This window comes from Petaurus breviceps, unplaced genomic scaffold (genome assembly GCF_028583685.1).
Source record: "Petaurus breviceps papuanus isolate PSGF00001 unplaced genomic scaffold, PetGlider_PUasm1.0 90740, whole genome shotgun sequence".
Lineage (NCBI taxonomy): Eukaryota > Metazoa > Chordata > Mammalia > Diprotodontia > Petauridae > Petaurus > Petaurus breviceps.
Genome location: NW_027187330.1, coordinates 2,447,502 through 2,462,092, shown reverse-complemented (window position 1 = coordinate 2,462,092; position 14,591 = coordinate 2,447,502). Strand labels below are relative to the sequence as shown.

Sequence of the window (14,591 nt, the reverse complement as noted above, 5' to 3'; positions counted from 1 at the left end):
CAAACAAGCAAAATGCTTGAAACAAGGAATTCCCCAAGTAAGCACTGACAGAAAAAACTTAAGTAACAGCAGTAACATAAGTACTATCATACACTCCTAGGAGGTTAAGACTTAAGACCATCAAAACAGACATCAGTTTTTAAGGTTGCTAAATCAACCTTAAATTTCACAATTCCTTTTTTCTTAATGTTTTAAATTATGAAGCAGAAAATCATCAGACAAACCACAATTTCCATATATAAAGGCCAGAAATGGGGATTGTATATGAAACCATAAATCTATTACATACTATGCTATGCTTTTTCGATTGACTCAGGGTGTGTGTGTGTGTGTGTGTGTTTGTGTATGTGTGTGTGTGTGTGTGTGTGTGTGTGGTGTGTTTGGAATCTGGCAGCAAAGAGATCAGAGTGTCTTAGCAGGTAGAAACTCCAGTAGACACAACAGTCTAATTTCACAAAATCTACGCGCGCGCACGCACACACATACACACACACACACCATCCTTACACTACACTAACTGGACAAGTACTATGACACACAAAAGTGGTAGAGCTAGGAGATAGCAGTAGCCAGCTCTCAAAGACAACTTTATAGTTCTTTAAGGTCAATAAAGTGTTTTATATAAATTGCCTCTTTTGATAATAATAAGAATTAGCACTTATATAGTACCCACTACGTGCCAGCCATTGTGCTAAGCATTCTATTCCTTTTTTTATTCTTTTTATATAATTTTAACATTCATTCTTTTAAATTTTGAGTTTTAAATTCTCTCCCTCCTACTATCCCCTCCTGCATTGGGAAAGCAAACAATATAACATCAGTTATACATGTGAGGTGATGTGAAACATATTTCCATATTAGCATGTTGCAAAAAAGCAAGAAAAATAATGAAAGGAAGAAAAGTATACTTCAATCTCATTCTAAGCATTTTATACATATTATCCCATTTGATTCTCACAAGTGAGTACTATTATCATCATCCTCATTTTACTGATGAGAAAACTGGGGTAAAATGACTTACCCAGGGTCACATTGTAATAAGCATCTCAGGCTAGTCTTCCTGACTCTAGGCACAGCTCTCTATTCACCATACCATTTAGTTGCCATTTCATCTTTACAACAAGCCCATCAGATAGATAGTATAGTTACTATTATTCCCCTTTTGTAGATGAGGAAACTGAAGATCAGATAGGTTAAGTAACTTGTCCAAGAAGAGTCAAAAGGATAAGTTTCCCTTGTTCAGTCATGTCTGACTGTTTGGAATTTTCTTGGCAAAGATGCTAGAGTGGCTTGCCACTAGTGGTTTGCAGCTTGTCTGCTTTCATAAATACCTTGTCTACCTCCATAAATCTCACCCTCATCCCCTTTCCTTATATGGCCACCACCATAGTTCAGCCCCTTATTAACTATCTCTTGATAGCTACAGCTCTCTAATTGGCCTGCCAGTTTCTAATCTCTCCTTTCTTCAATCCATCCTAGTTCAGAAATACTCAAGCACTAGAACTCAAAAAGTTACCACCAAGGCTGGGAATATTCATGTCTAAGGATTGTAATTCATGTGTACCATGTTTATATAAAGACAATTTCACTGTCCACATACATTAAATAATAAAGCACCTCCGAATAATTCTACTTCCAGTCCTCCCAGAACCTTTCTAGGAATGAAATGTCTGAATCATCCCAGGAGAAAGGAAATCTGCCAATTAAGGGTGACCTGAACCATTTCCTGAAGTTGTATACAGTCCTCTGTGGAGGCAGAAACCTGATGAGCTAGGTGATCTACAAGGGAGGTTTGGAAAGGATTAACTGAGACTTTATCCAAATGCAGTCTGTCTTCATCAAATACATCTTCCTGAAGGCCAAATGCAAGAAATCACTGGACCAGAGCACCTTCTTCCTTCTTGGGTTATTGATGATTTATTAAAGACATAGCTTCTGAGAGGTAGAATGTCTAACATCTTAATCTTAAGGGATGTTATTTTAGAAGTCCATTCCAGCTTTCAATGATATCTGCCACCTAAATATGAAAATGTTTTGTGACTATTTTTCTTTAACATGATAATTAATTAAATTCCATTACTCTGAATTAATTGTGACCTCTGACTTACTATTAAGTGTCAAATCATTGATAGGGGCTTGTGAACGATTGTTTAATAAATGCAAATCAGAAGACCACCTTGAAGCTAAGGAACCTTACCTGTTCTTTTCATTATTCAATGGTTTACATGAATGTGGTTTTGTGTCTATGTGATTTTGATAAATCCCTTCATATGTGAAGGCCTCAGTTTCTTCCTCTATACAATGATATGGGTAGACTAGATGTTTTCTAAGTTTCCTTCCAACTCAAGCTCTATGATCCTTTCAAAGTAACAAGGTAACATTATAAAGTCCTATTGTGGATGTCTGAATTAATGAAGTCATCAGCTAATAAGAGTAAAAGTGGAAATAGTGATCATCAATGAAGTAAAACCAGAGCAAGGAGGACCTCTTCATATCTAAGGGATATCAAAGAAACATTCATTAAACCAAAGAAAATACCAGGCATGAGGAAGAGGAGACAAAGAGGGAAAAGGAAAGGAAATCAGGTCATCAAACAGGTATAAAGACAATCTTCTCTAGGTGAGTGAAAAGATCAAAATATCAACAAAAATTAAGGACAAAAGGAGCACATAGAGACAAAATAGTTGCTGCTAAACTAAGATTTGAAGCAGACTTGGACTGGATGAAGGCTAGAACACCAAATACAAAAGAAAAGGATCAGTAAAAACCTGATGAGGTTCTCAATTCCCAAATAGGGAAGCTTAATCTAACTTTGCCCAGGAATTAGAGAAAGTCTTATGGCTAGAGAGTATGCTTCAGTCCCTAGGACACAAAAGGAAACTATAAGAAGGTTTCCTGAGTGCAAGATACAGCGACATGCAGCATTGATTCACTCAATAGACATTTATTAAGATCTTCTGTCTTCGAGACTCTGACAGAAGTTCAGAAAGATACAAAGTTCAGATAAGACAGAGTCACTGCCCTCATAGAGCTTTCAGTCTAATAGAGACGTAAGGCAAGAACACAATTAGCTACCATAGATACTGTTATATGATAAATACACAACAAAGGGAATCACAGCAGAGTGAGCTGACTAAAAGAGTAGTTATCTAGCTTCAATGTAACCAGATACTAGACAAACTGCAATATTTTAGTTACTTAGAAACTTAGAGCCTTTTCATATACTCTCATCTTTAGGCAGTAATAAATAGAATAAATTACAAGGTAAAGACTCCATCTACCTGGATGTCTGAAGAAATTGAAGAAAACTAGGTGTGGCAAGATGGGGCTGGAAAATCCAGATCACACACCAGAATTAATGAAGACAAGGGGGATTTCAGCCTCCTACTGCCTTCCCATATTTCACTTCTTCCGGATGGCAGCCCAGCCTTCCAGAGCAATCACTGATGCCCTTAACTCAAGGACTAATTCTTTCTTAATTATGGTCTGAGTAGAAGGTAAACTCCTCAAGGGCAAATGCAGGCACACCTCATTTTATTGCATTTTGCTATGTTGCATTTCTGCTTTATTGTGCTTCAAAGAGATTGCTTTAAAAAAAAAACAAATTGAAGGTTTGTGACAAACTTGCATGGACACCATTTTCCCAACAGCATGTGCTCACATAGAATCTCTGTGCAACATTTTGGTAATTCTCACAATATTTCAAACTTTTTCATTATCATTATATATGTTATGGTGATCAGTGATCTTTGATGTTGCTATTATAATTGTTTGGGGCACCACAAACCACATCCATATAAAATTGTGAACTTAATAAATGTGTGTGTGTGTTCTGACTGCTCCACCAACCAGTCATTCCCCTGCCTCTCTGCCTCTCCTAGGGCCTCCCTATTCCCCTAAAACACAACAATATTGAAGACTATTACATAAACTTAGTTGATAAAGCAGGGGCAGGGTTAGAGAGGATTGACTCCAATTTTGAATGAAGTTCTACAGTAGCTAAAATGTTATCAAACAGCGTAGAATGTTACAGAGAAATATTTTGTGAAAGGAAGAGTCAAGTGATGTGGCAAATTGCATTATTGTCTTATTTTAAGAAATTGTCACAATCACCCCAACCTGATTAGTCACCAGCTATCAACATTGAGGCAAGACCCTCCACCAGGAAAATGATTATGGCTTGTGAAGGTTCAGATGATGGTTGGCATTTTTTTGGCAATAAAGTATTTTTTAATTATGGCATGTACATTTATTTTAGACATGATACTATTTCACATTTAATATAGCATGTTCCTAAAGTCTGGACACATAGCAAATCTCATTAACTATGCATATTTTCAAGAAATAAAATGTATGAAATTTTCAACATTTTATTTAATTAGCATAAATTTGAGCCATGACAATTTCATATGGAATAAAACCTTTCATTACCTATTGGGGACTATTTTCCATATTAATGAGATTAATTTAATCAGTTAATGAGATTTCTTATGTGTCTGCTATGTCTTCCTATGAAATCTCATTTATGCTTTTGTATGTACTGGGAATCCAAAAATATTGTGTAACCCACTTCATTGCAATATTCACTTTATTGTGGTGGTCTGGATCCAAACCCTCAACATCTCTGAGGTTTGCTTGTACTCTCTCATTTTGTTCTTACATGCTTGGCATACGGCACAGTGTCTAGCATAAAAGATGTACTTAATAAATGCTTATTGGATTAGATTGGATGCAGTGTCCAATTGTGATTTCAAAGGACTAATGGCAAAATATGGCTCCGATTTCTCAACAGAGAGATGATAGACTAGAGGTGTGGAATGAGGAATACATTTTCACATATGCATTGATTTGTTTTGCTTGCATGTATCTATTTGTTACAAAGTGGAGGGGGGGAAGAAGTCATTGGAAAATAACTGCTATAAAAAGAAAGAAAACACATCAATGAAACATTTAAAAAGGAAAAAATGAACTTTATTGGATTGCCCTATAAGCTATTGACAAAATAAAGTGTTGTCAGGAAAGTAGGAAGGAAAAATTACTCATTCCTCCTTCCCCCTGTGAAAATTTCCACTGAGACTGTTCTCAGTGAGGTGTTTATCCAATTAAAACAAATAAATGTAAAAATTGAATGCCTGGTAGGCTTAACCTTCCCCCTAATGGATTTTTCCCCATACACAAATAGATCTCCAGTTGGGGATTTTCAAGAAGGTAACCATCACCCACTCCTTGTACTTCAGGTAACCCCCTCTCTATTCCCACACCCCCCAAAAAAACACCCATATTTTAAAAACTTTCCAGGGTGTGAACTCAGCTGTGCAAAGTGGCCCTGTCCCTCCCTGGGCTCAGTGCAGGGATTTAATAGGCAATTCTTCCCCAGTGTAGAGTCTGTGATAGGCACTTGTGGCATGGAATAGATTGAGAGAACCAAGTGAGGATCTGAATCATTCATTACCCACAGGCAGCATCTCTGGGAAAAGTTTTGCCTGCCCATGAGTCTAAGTGATGAGCCCTCCTTGTCTATCAGGGTGAGGAGAGATCCCTAAATTACTGATTAAATACACATCACTTAGACACCAGTCTAGTTTCTTCCTGTCAGCCCCACGCATAGAGCACATCAGTTGTTTTCTCCACTTGAAGTCAAACTCTAGGATAAAACCTTGTGATTCTCCTTGTACTATCCCTTTCATCTGGTCACATATCCCATGAGAGTGAGTGTTAGTGCTGGAAAGAGTCTGACTACTTTATGACTGCTATCTGACTACTGTCTGTCTAACTACTGTCTGACTACTGGTTCAAGTCCCAGGTCTCACAAAAGTGACTTTGAGCAAGTCACTTCACCTCTCACTTAAAAAAAAAAAATCTCTTCTAAATTGACTATGACTGTTAAATTACCAGGTCACCTCAAACAACCCCTGGGGGTAGGGAAATGGGCAGAGGGAGAAGCAAAGTTGTTTACATTTTTGGATGAGGTCATGATATCTTGCTGGGAGCCAATGGTATGCGTGTTGTGTAGGGGGTGTTTCCTTCCAACCCAGTCCCAGTTCTTCCTATCCTCAGGGACTTTGGAAAATCCAGATCATACATTCTACTTAGGATAATGGTTGCAAAAGGGTAGCAGTCTTGGGTTAGCAGCATCAGCGCTCTGTAACTGTGGGTTATTGAAACTCATCCCTAGGCTATATCCATTGGTACAAAGATTGTAATCCTTTAACTTGCCTTTCCCTCTGACATTCTGATCAAATGATACTCCATGGAAATGCTTTTTTCACATATGCATTCATTTAATAAATGGAAGAATATTCATGAAAGTACTTTGCAAATATGAGGCAATCAACGGACATTTATCTATTTATTATCTATTATCTAGAGAACATAAAATGGGGAGAACCACCTGGCAGAAACCTCTCCTCACTGCCCCCCCTCCGTCCCATACCCCACACACAGAGTCTCTCTGCAGTTCTAAGGTATGGTCTAGATTTTTCATCCCTCCCTCCTACACCTTGTTTTCCTTAATTAACTACCTTCAAGAAGCTTAGATTCTAGTGGGGGAAACATGTTCAAAGACAAATACATACAAAACATAAATGTAGCACTCCCTCCCCTGGCTATTTTACCAACTGGTAGATACATTGAAGGCTGGGTAGCCAAAGGGCAGCTGCCACTCTTAGCAGGGGTTTACCCCTGTGGGGACACATAACGGACACAGTTGACTCTTAGTAAAGGCATTTACTAAGATGACATGATGCAAACAGGTGGTAATTACAATTTAGGCTATGGAGAACAGACCCTGAGAATCCAACCTGCCGTCAAAGATGTTGCACTCATCTAAGTTAGCTGTGATGGCTAAATTGTCATCACCTCAACCCCTGGGGATAGCAAATCTGGAGAGAGAGAACTTCCAGGTCCTTTGGTACCTGGGGTTATATGCATTACCTATGTATCCTACATGTATGCCTAACCACCATTTCACTCTAAGTTTGAGACCACTCTTCCCATGGTTGCTATGTACATTTGTAGAAGAGTAAGCCCCAGACCTATGGGAGGAATAATAATAATAATTGCCAACATTTATATAGAACTTTAAAGTTTACGAGGCATTTTACGTAAATTTTCCTTATAACAACTCTGCAATGTAGATACTATTATTATTTTATAGATAAAAGAACCAAGTTGAGAAAAGTTAAGTGACTTCCCCAGAGTTATATAGCTAGGAAATATCTGAGGCTAGATTTGAACTCGGGTCTGACTGACCTCAAGTCCAGTACCCCACCCACTGTGACACCTAGCTAGTTGCCTGGAAAGTATCATTCTGGCAGCTGTATGGATGATGGATTAGATGATGTTAGAACTATACATTTTAGTCCTTGGAATCTAATCTATTTTTCCTCTGAACTTTTTGAAACATGCTCTCCCCAAATCTACAGTGTGGGAGAGTCATTAAAGGTTTTTGAGAAGGGGAATAATGATGAGAATAATGCTGCTTTGCAAAGATCACTCTGGCAGAGAGAAGTTAGAGGCAATTCATTCCAGTCCTGCCGCCCTCTAGTCTCTGGGGGTTGATGGCCCTGCTAGCTTACAAATAGCCAATTGAGAGCCCAGGGCAGGGGTTGGATCCTCCAAAATACCACAGAGCCTTTTCCTGGCTCTATCAAACACAAATACTATTTTCTTCCTTTTGGTTCCTGACCTCAGGCAACCCCTGCCTCAGAGTGAGACTGTCCAACGGTTATGAACTACAGCAAGAGCCCCTGCCCCTCCCCATCCCATCCTCCAGGAATCAGGCTGTTGCTTGTGCCAGACGAATCTCTGGAGCTGACACTACCCCAGGGGTGGGAGGTGGACGTGAGTGAAAGACTCCTGCAGGCATCTACAAAAGCAGGAGCTAATCTCCCCAGTTCTATGTCTCACACTTGTATCTTTCAAATTGTACCATCACTGATATACACAAACACACATTCATGCATTACAAATAAACACATGCTTTCTTTCCTCCACAAGCTCAGGCCCTGAATTTCTCTGCTAGTTCTATTTCCTCTTCTCATCTAGCCCAAGGGAGAGGAAGAGACCAAGAAAAAAAGTGACTAAGGGGCAAGGACACAGATCTTCCAAATCCATGAGACCCTAAATGAGAATTCACACACCTTCCAAAGTCATATGAAATATGAACAAAACTTTATTCAGAAAAGCAGACTAGTAAAAAAAAAAAAAGCCCCACACTGTGTGGCAACCAGAATGACTGCACGGAGGCAAGTCTCCCCAGCCCGCTGCTGCTTAGCTGACTTCCTGAGTCAGTCCAGCTGGAGACTTTAGTAGGTCATGTTCAGCAAACAGCCCTGGAAAGTCTGCACCTAGAGCCAACCGGAGGGTCTCAGGGGAAATGGCTAGTGAATTTGTCTTTGGCACAGTTCGGGCTGAGAAGACTTGTGCATGATTCTAGCCTAAGAAGAGCCTCTAGGACTGGAATGTCTCTGGGACTAGATTCCCCGCTAACATTGAATGAGACTGGAGCTCCAGGGGAAAGTGCAGCAGATTGGGGAAAGAAAAAGGATTTTCATATCAATTCTAAAATCTCCTTCTCCATTTTGGAAGGCAAGAGAGGTAGGTTGGCAAGGACTTGGAGGGTTAAATGCCAAAGGTATAAAATCAAATGGTCTTCCATTAATCTCTGGAAAACTAAGGAGCACAGTACATCTGTCAGGCAAAGGCAAGAAGGTTGATGATGAAATTAGAAAGGCCATGAATAAAATCTAATGGTAAGTAATCTAAGAGGCATCAGAATAGGCAAGGCACCCATGACTAACGAAAGTGAGGTGGGAGACCTGAATAGCACCTGTAATAGCAGGTAGGTCAAGGAGAAGAATGTAGCTTGAAGGATTGTGAGATGAGGAGGAGGAAGAGGACAGGGAGGAGGAGGAGAAACTAGGTAGACCTGTTCATTGCTTGTCCAAAGTTTGGAATATGCACTCAAGCCTTGGCATAGGGAAATCAGATGTGTGTACATACATACATGCATGCATGCATGCATGCATACACACACACATGCACACATACTTGGGAGGAGCCCAAAACTAGCTACCACAGTACCCTAGGGTCATATGTTACAGGCTCTGGAAGCCAGTCCCTGGCAGAGTTGCCCAGACAGTGCTATTCCAGTATTGCCTGGGTAAACTCTTAAAGTTTCTTGCTTCTTCTGTGCAGAGCTGTCTTCTCAGTCACCCTCACTGACTATCCCAAACAAGATCAAGAGATGGTTGATGTGGGCAGCTGCTTGGATTCTTCCCTCCGTTCTGCACCAAGCTGAAACATAAGAAATAGTTATTCTCTCCTGTTCTCTGCTAAATAGTTATTCTCTGTTGCTCCCCAGCATCATATCTGCCCCACAGAAAGTCTACTCCCACTAACAAGCCTGAGCAAATGGACCTGTCTCCCACTCTGGGACATGGCAGCAATTCCCCAGGCTAACAGGCACCAGCAGTCACAGAGAATCCCATAGAGTCTGAGGTCTCCTTTCAGAAAAAGAGAGAATGAATTTCAGCCACTCCAGGTGGCATGAGAAGAGCATTTATACAACCTAGACCAGACCCTTTCTTCATCAGTTGATTTGATGGTGACAATATAGCACATGCCAAAGACTTCAGAGTTGGGAATGGGGGTGGGGAAGATAAATTTAGGAGTGACTGAGAGTATATGCAGAATAAACACATTGACTTCAGTCATTTGCCCCTGAGGTTGCATATTTGTAACATGCCTCTACCTGAGTCTCTAAAAGCAGCCAAATCCTAAAGTTCCATCAGATGGTGTTATCCCTACATGCAAAAGAGATTCTGGTCAATAAATAATTGCTTCCTATTTTACAGAGCAGGAAGTAGGGGTCTTATTATATGAATACCAAGCCCCACACCCTCAAAATTATTTATTTCTAAGTCTTAGGTAAGAATTTAAATACTGTGCAAAAAAACACAAATTCTAGCATTGTTACGGTGTTTCTAATGAAAATGTAAGAACTTTAAAAAAAAACCAGCATTATTAAATTAATTAAAGCTTTACTTCTCAGAGATTTAGCAACTTCAATACTGTTTTTACAACAGTTGGCACAAACCCTAACCACCAAAAATGAATTCTTATAAAAATCAATGACTTCTTCTGTTTTTACCCTAAAATTTCAGTGGCTAACCACCCACCCCTAACTCCATCCCCCAGAGGTGAAGGGGGCGAGGAAAAATAGGAAAATATTTGCTTACCTTTCAGGGACCTTCATAGCCAAAGATCACTCCAAACATCACTCCCAAACAGTTTGTTGGCATGACCTTTTATTCTCCAACCTCCAGAAGACTTCTCTCCTTGGCTGTGCCAAATATGAGTGCTAAATGCAGGGACTCTAAGTTGGTCACAGAGATTCTCACCAGGTTTCAGAATCACAAAGCTGGTCGTCACCAATGTCAGGAGTCAGACCTTTCCATGGCGAAATGTAGTCTAGATGGAGCTCTGCTTAGTTCCCAGAGAGAACTAAGATCTTAACAAGTTCTTGCCTATCGAGCTGAAAGAAGTCATAATTTCATACATCTTTCCATAATGTCTGTTAGCTACCTATCCCCACCAGCCCCACCCAATCCTTCTAAAATAATTTCCCCATGTGAAGTAGGAGAGACCATCATTTCCCAGAGTCTACTCAGATTCAGCCTACATCCCCTACTCTGCAAACTGATCCTGTCCAGCTCTTGGCTACCACAAAGCTCAGGAGCATCAGGACTTACACCCCAACCTCTGGGCAGACTGAGGCAGCTAAGTTGGGTCTCATTTGTCAGGATTAATAAAACTGATGGAAAACAGTTGCTTCATTTCTTGTTAGACACATTCCAACTCTCACTGACCCTAGATTGAGAGGAAGCTTTTGTATACTAGAAAGAGCACTAACTAGTCTGAAAGTCAGGTGAGAATGCTTTTAGTCCAGCCTCCAAACAACTGTTATTTTAGTCAAGGGACTTCACTTTTAGGGAACCTGTTTCCGCCATCTCTAAAGTGATGGACTTTTACAACATTATGATATCAGGATAAGGTTTCTTTCTGCTCTGGCATTTTATAAGTCCATGGTCCCTAAGGCCCATAGGGCAACTAGGTGTCTACTAGGTAAGTCACACAGATGTGAGCAGATTTCTGTAAGTGGGTGAAGGGGGATGGTGTGCATAGGTGAGCAAGAAGGCAGAGGCTGTCTAGCACCTAAAAGTATTTTGGTATTTTGGTGTATTCTCTTCTCTGGAACTCAGTTCGAACCTGCTGGATGCACTGCCCTGTCCAGAGCACCAGGCCAGGCCACAATAACACAAAACCCACCCATCCAAGCGGATACCGGTCATCCCGAAGGGTGACTACAGCTCTGGGATGCAAAAGGCGCGGCCCTGCCCTGGGCTAAACTTGTTCTTGGAGCCTCAGCCCATAGCCTTCCTGGATCCTCATTTATTCCGCCTGCAGCCAAGTTACTGGCTGGCTGGCTGACAGCCCGCCGCCTGGCCCGAAGGGAGTAGCGACTGGAAGAGGGGCCAAAGGAAAGGGCTGTGCTCCTCCCGGAGAAAGAAAGGAGGGGTTAAGAAACAGCTACAGAACAGGCTTCGATTGAAGAGCTTTCCCCGGATCCACGCGGGCGTCTCTGTCCACGTTTAGATGTAGGGAGGGGAGAGGAGACTAGCCTGTAGGAGTGGCGAAGAGGGTTTCATGGGCAAGCCAGCCCCCTGTGTGTCTTCCAGTCTGTCTGTCTGTACCTATCTTTCACAGTTTGCTGCCCGCCAGTCTTGTAATCTGTCAGTGGGTTGCGCCCAAGCTTGCAATTCCTGTCTCTGCGTCTTGGAGACTGTCGGGGGCATTTGCTCCCTGGACCATTATCTGAGTGTCTGTTTGTCCACCTCCTAGCGCCTCGGTCCAGGCTGGGTCTTGTGGGCAGTGGAGGGGTAAGGGGTGGGAGGGAAATGGTGGGACGTCCGGGCAGACTGGTCCTCAGAAAGGGGCTGGAGGATTGCAAGGGCGTGTAGCCGAAGAATGGGGCTGTGCAGAGGGGAGAGGAAGGGATCTAGCGAGAAAGGGCGGTGGGGTGGGAGGCGGTTACTTCCCCCTTCTGCCTCCCGCCCGGGCGGCCGGGGCCGGCCTCACGCTAAGTCCTGGTGGCCTCGGCAGCGGCGGCAAGAGCCGTAGAGCGCCGAGAGCAGGTAGAGCGAGAGGCAGAAGCAGCCGCAGACAGAGGCGGCCAGGAAAGCGTTGTAGGCGCAGGGCAGCGGGTAGTGCTTAAGGTTGCAATAGCTGTGCCGCTGCGTCTGGTCGATCATGATGCCCGAGGCCGCCACGTACAGGCCGGCCGCCAGCAGGTCGTGGACCACGTTGGTGAGCAGCCAGCGAGGGCCCAGCAGCGGCACCAGCTCGTGCTTGCCCAGCAGGGTGGTGAAGTAGAGGCCAGCAGTCAGCAGCCAGAAGAACACGGAGACGAAGAGCGCGAAATGCACGGGGCCCTGGTACTTGCTGGAGGCGATAGTGATCCAGAAGGCGGCTCCGGCCAGCAGTTGCAGGAGTCGAAGCACACCCAGCGGACTCCGAAGGAAGGATCGTTGCAAACTCACGGAGCTCCGCGCCCCGGCCGCAGGCGGCGGGGGCTGGCGTGGGGGCGGGGGGCGCATGGCCCTGGGGCGCGGCGGCGGCCCGGGGGACCCGGAATGCGCCTGGAGACAAGCGCTCAGTCAGCGGCGGGCCAGTGAGCAAGGATTTCAGTGATTTCCTCCCCGGCTACTGTCGCAGTCAGCCACCCCGCTAGCTGCCAGCTACAGCCCTTCCCCTAGTCTGCCCCTCCTTTCTCCGCAGATTCTCACTCCTTTCTACACTAGACTTCTAGTGCCCAGCCTCCTCCCTCCCAGATCTCCTCTGTTTCCCGAGCTCTCTCCACCACCACCCCCCCACCCGCTCGTTTCTCTTCCCACTCTGTCTCCTCCCCCAAACTTTGTACACTCCCTCTTCACTTCTTCCTGCCATCTTTCTCACCACCCTCTCACCCTCGTCTTCTAGCCTCCCCTCCACTTTCCCAATCTCTAACGTCCAGGGCTGGGCAGGGCGGAGCCCCAAACACCCTATCATTCCTCCTTTTCACTCTCTTCTGGCTTTGATCTGCTGGGGCAACTTTTGTTGCGTCAGAGTCTGCGAGGGGCTACCCTGCCTTTCTTTTCCCTGTACGTACTTTCTGGTCCCGTTACTTTCATAACTTCAGAGTGCAGAGTCTCTGCCTTGTTTTTGAAAGGTGGAGAAAAAGTCGTTGTTTCTTAGGTTGTTGTCCACACCCAGATGGCCATTTTTCTCGTCTAATTTAGCCCAGCCAAACTAAGCATGTCCCTCCTTTTCCAGCCTGGTGCACATCGTAGAGAAGATTGTTGAGCTCCCTTTGGCCTTATGCCACACCTGTATAAAAGTAACGGTAGGCTATTCCTTCTGAACAAGAACAGCTGTGTTGGTAAATGTTTAACAATTCGCTTTCCGGAAGGGGAAAACAACAACAAAATCTTGTGCTGATAACACACTTTTTAGCTTAATCTGCATTATTTATATTTCAGCCATTACTTTCTTAAATCTAGGCAATCAACATAACAATAAATCAAGCCCTGATGTATAATGTTTGAAGATGTCTGAGGCGTTCACACTCAATGTTCACACTGAAAATTGCCCTCACAAGCTGACTCCAGCACACCTCATACTTCTGCCTGGTTAACTATTATCGGAGAAAAAGTTGGCAGCATCTTGTATAGAAAAGAGAAGCCTTCCTTGGGCAAATAGCAGAGTCTGTAAGAGGTAGGGGACCAAGCCTGGCTGCTTGCTAATTAATTTTGGATTCAAATCTGCTCCCCACCCTGGCCTCACTTGTAAATTAGATGGAACACAGGTAGAAAAATTCATTTCAGCAAACATCAGTGGCCTACACTGTGTAATGCATTGTGCTAGGCATTGAGGAAACCATGATAAAATCAGATGCAGAACAGAATCTATATGGCTTCTCATGGAACTTATGATCTAGAAGGGAAAGGGCTATAACAGTGACAGAATTTACCCACCATCTCCACCATGTATTTGTTCAGATTCACATGAAATTCATGGCATCCTGGTTTGGAGTCAGGAAGGCCTGAGCTCAAGTATCATCTCTGACACTTATCAGTCATGTGACCATAGTCAAGATACTTAACCTTTCAGTGCCCCATTCAACTCTCTAAGACCATAAGTAGCAGGAGAATTACCAATCTGGATCAGTGGAGGGAGTTTCCACACTGGAATTACCTGCACAAATTAAATCATAAATTTGGCCTAAAAAGGTAGAGGGCCTTAAACCAATAATCAATTGACTTATCACATTCACCCAAGTCATCTTACCATTTGTTTTCCCCTGCTGCCCAGCACCCCCAACAGACAACAGGCTTGGAGTAATGGAATCTATGTCCCAAGTCACTTATCTTTGAAGAACCCATCCTAGGACCCTGCTACCTTTATTGGTGCCTGAGTGAGTGCAAACTAGGCCACTTAACCCACCTATGCATATACTCAACTCCCTTCCACTTCTTTTGATGGACACCAAA

The 14,591-nt window shown here is 43.1% G+C and overlaps 1 protein-coding gene across 2 annotated transcripts; it reads right to left on the bottom strand.

Annotated features, from left to right (window-relative positions):
• Positions 1-8,155: 8,155 nt before the first annotated feature.
• On the bottom strand, positions 8,156-13,426 carry MARVELD1 (MARVEL domain containing 1). 2 transcript variants are annotated; one of them, XM_069067149.1, is made up of 3 exons: positions 11,332-13,426; positions 10,242-10,537; positions 8,156-9,297 (listed from the first exon to the last, which is right to left on the bottom strand). In XM_069067149.1, the coding sequence occupies exon 1, from the start codon at positions 12,657-12,659 to the stop codon at positions 12,138-12,140; it is 522 nt and encodes a 173-aa protein (XP_068923250.1). In that variant the 5' UTR covers positions 12,660-13,426; the 3' UTR covers positions 8,156-9,297; positions 10,242-10,537; positions 11,332-12,137. The 2 variants fall into 2 exon arrangements, with proteins under 2 accessions (XP_068923250.1, XP_068923249.1); XM_069067148.1 differs by having other exon boundaries at positions 10,242-13,426.
• Positions 13,427-14,591: the final 1,165 nt, after the last annotated feature.

What these genes read in the sequence shown, in the direction of transcription:
- MARVELD1 (XM_069067148.1), bottom strand. Translation starts at nt 12,659, where the DNA reads ATGCGCCCCCCGCCCCCACGCCAGCCCCCGCCGCCTGCGGCCGGGGCG.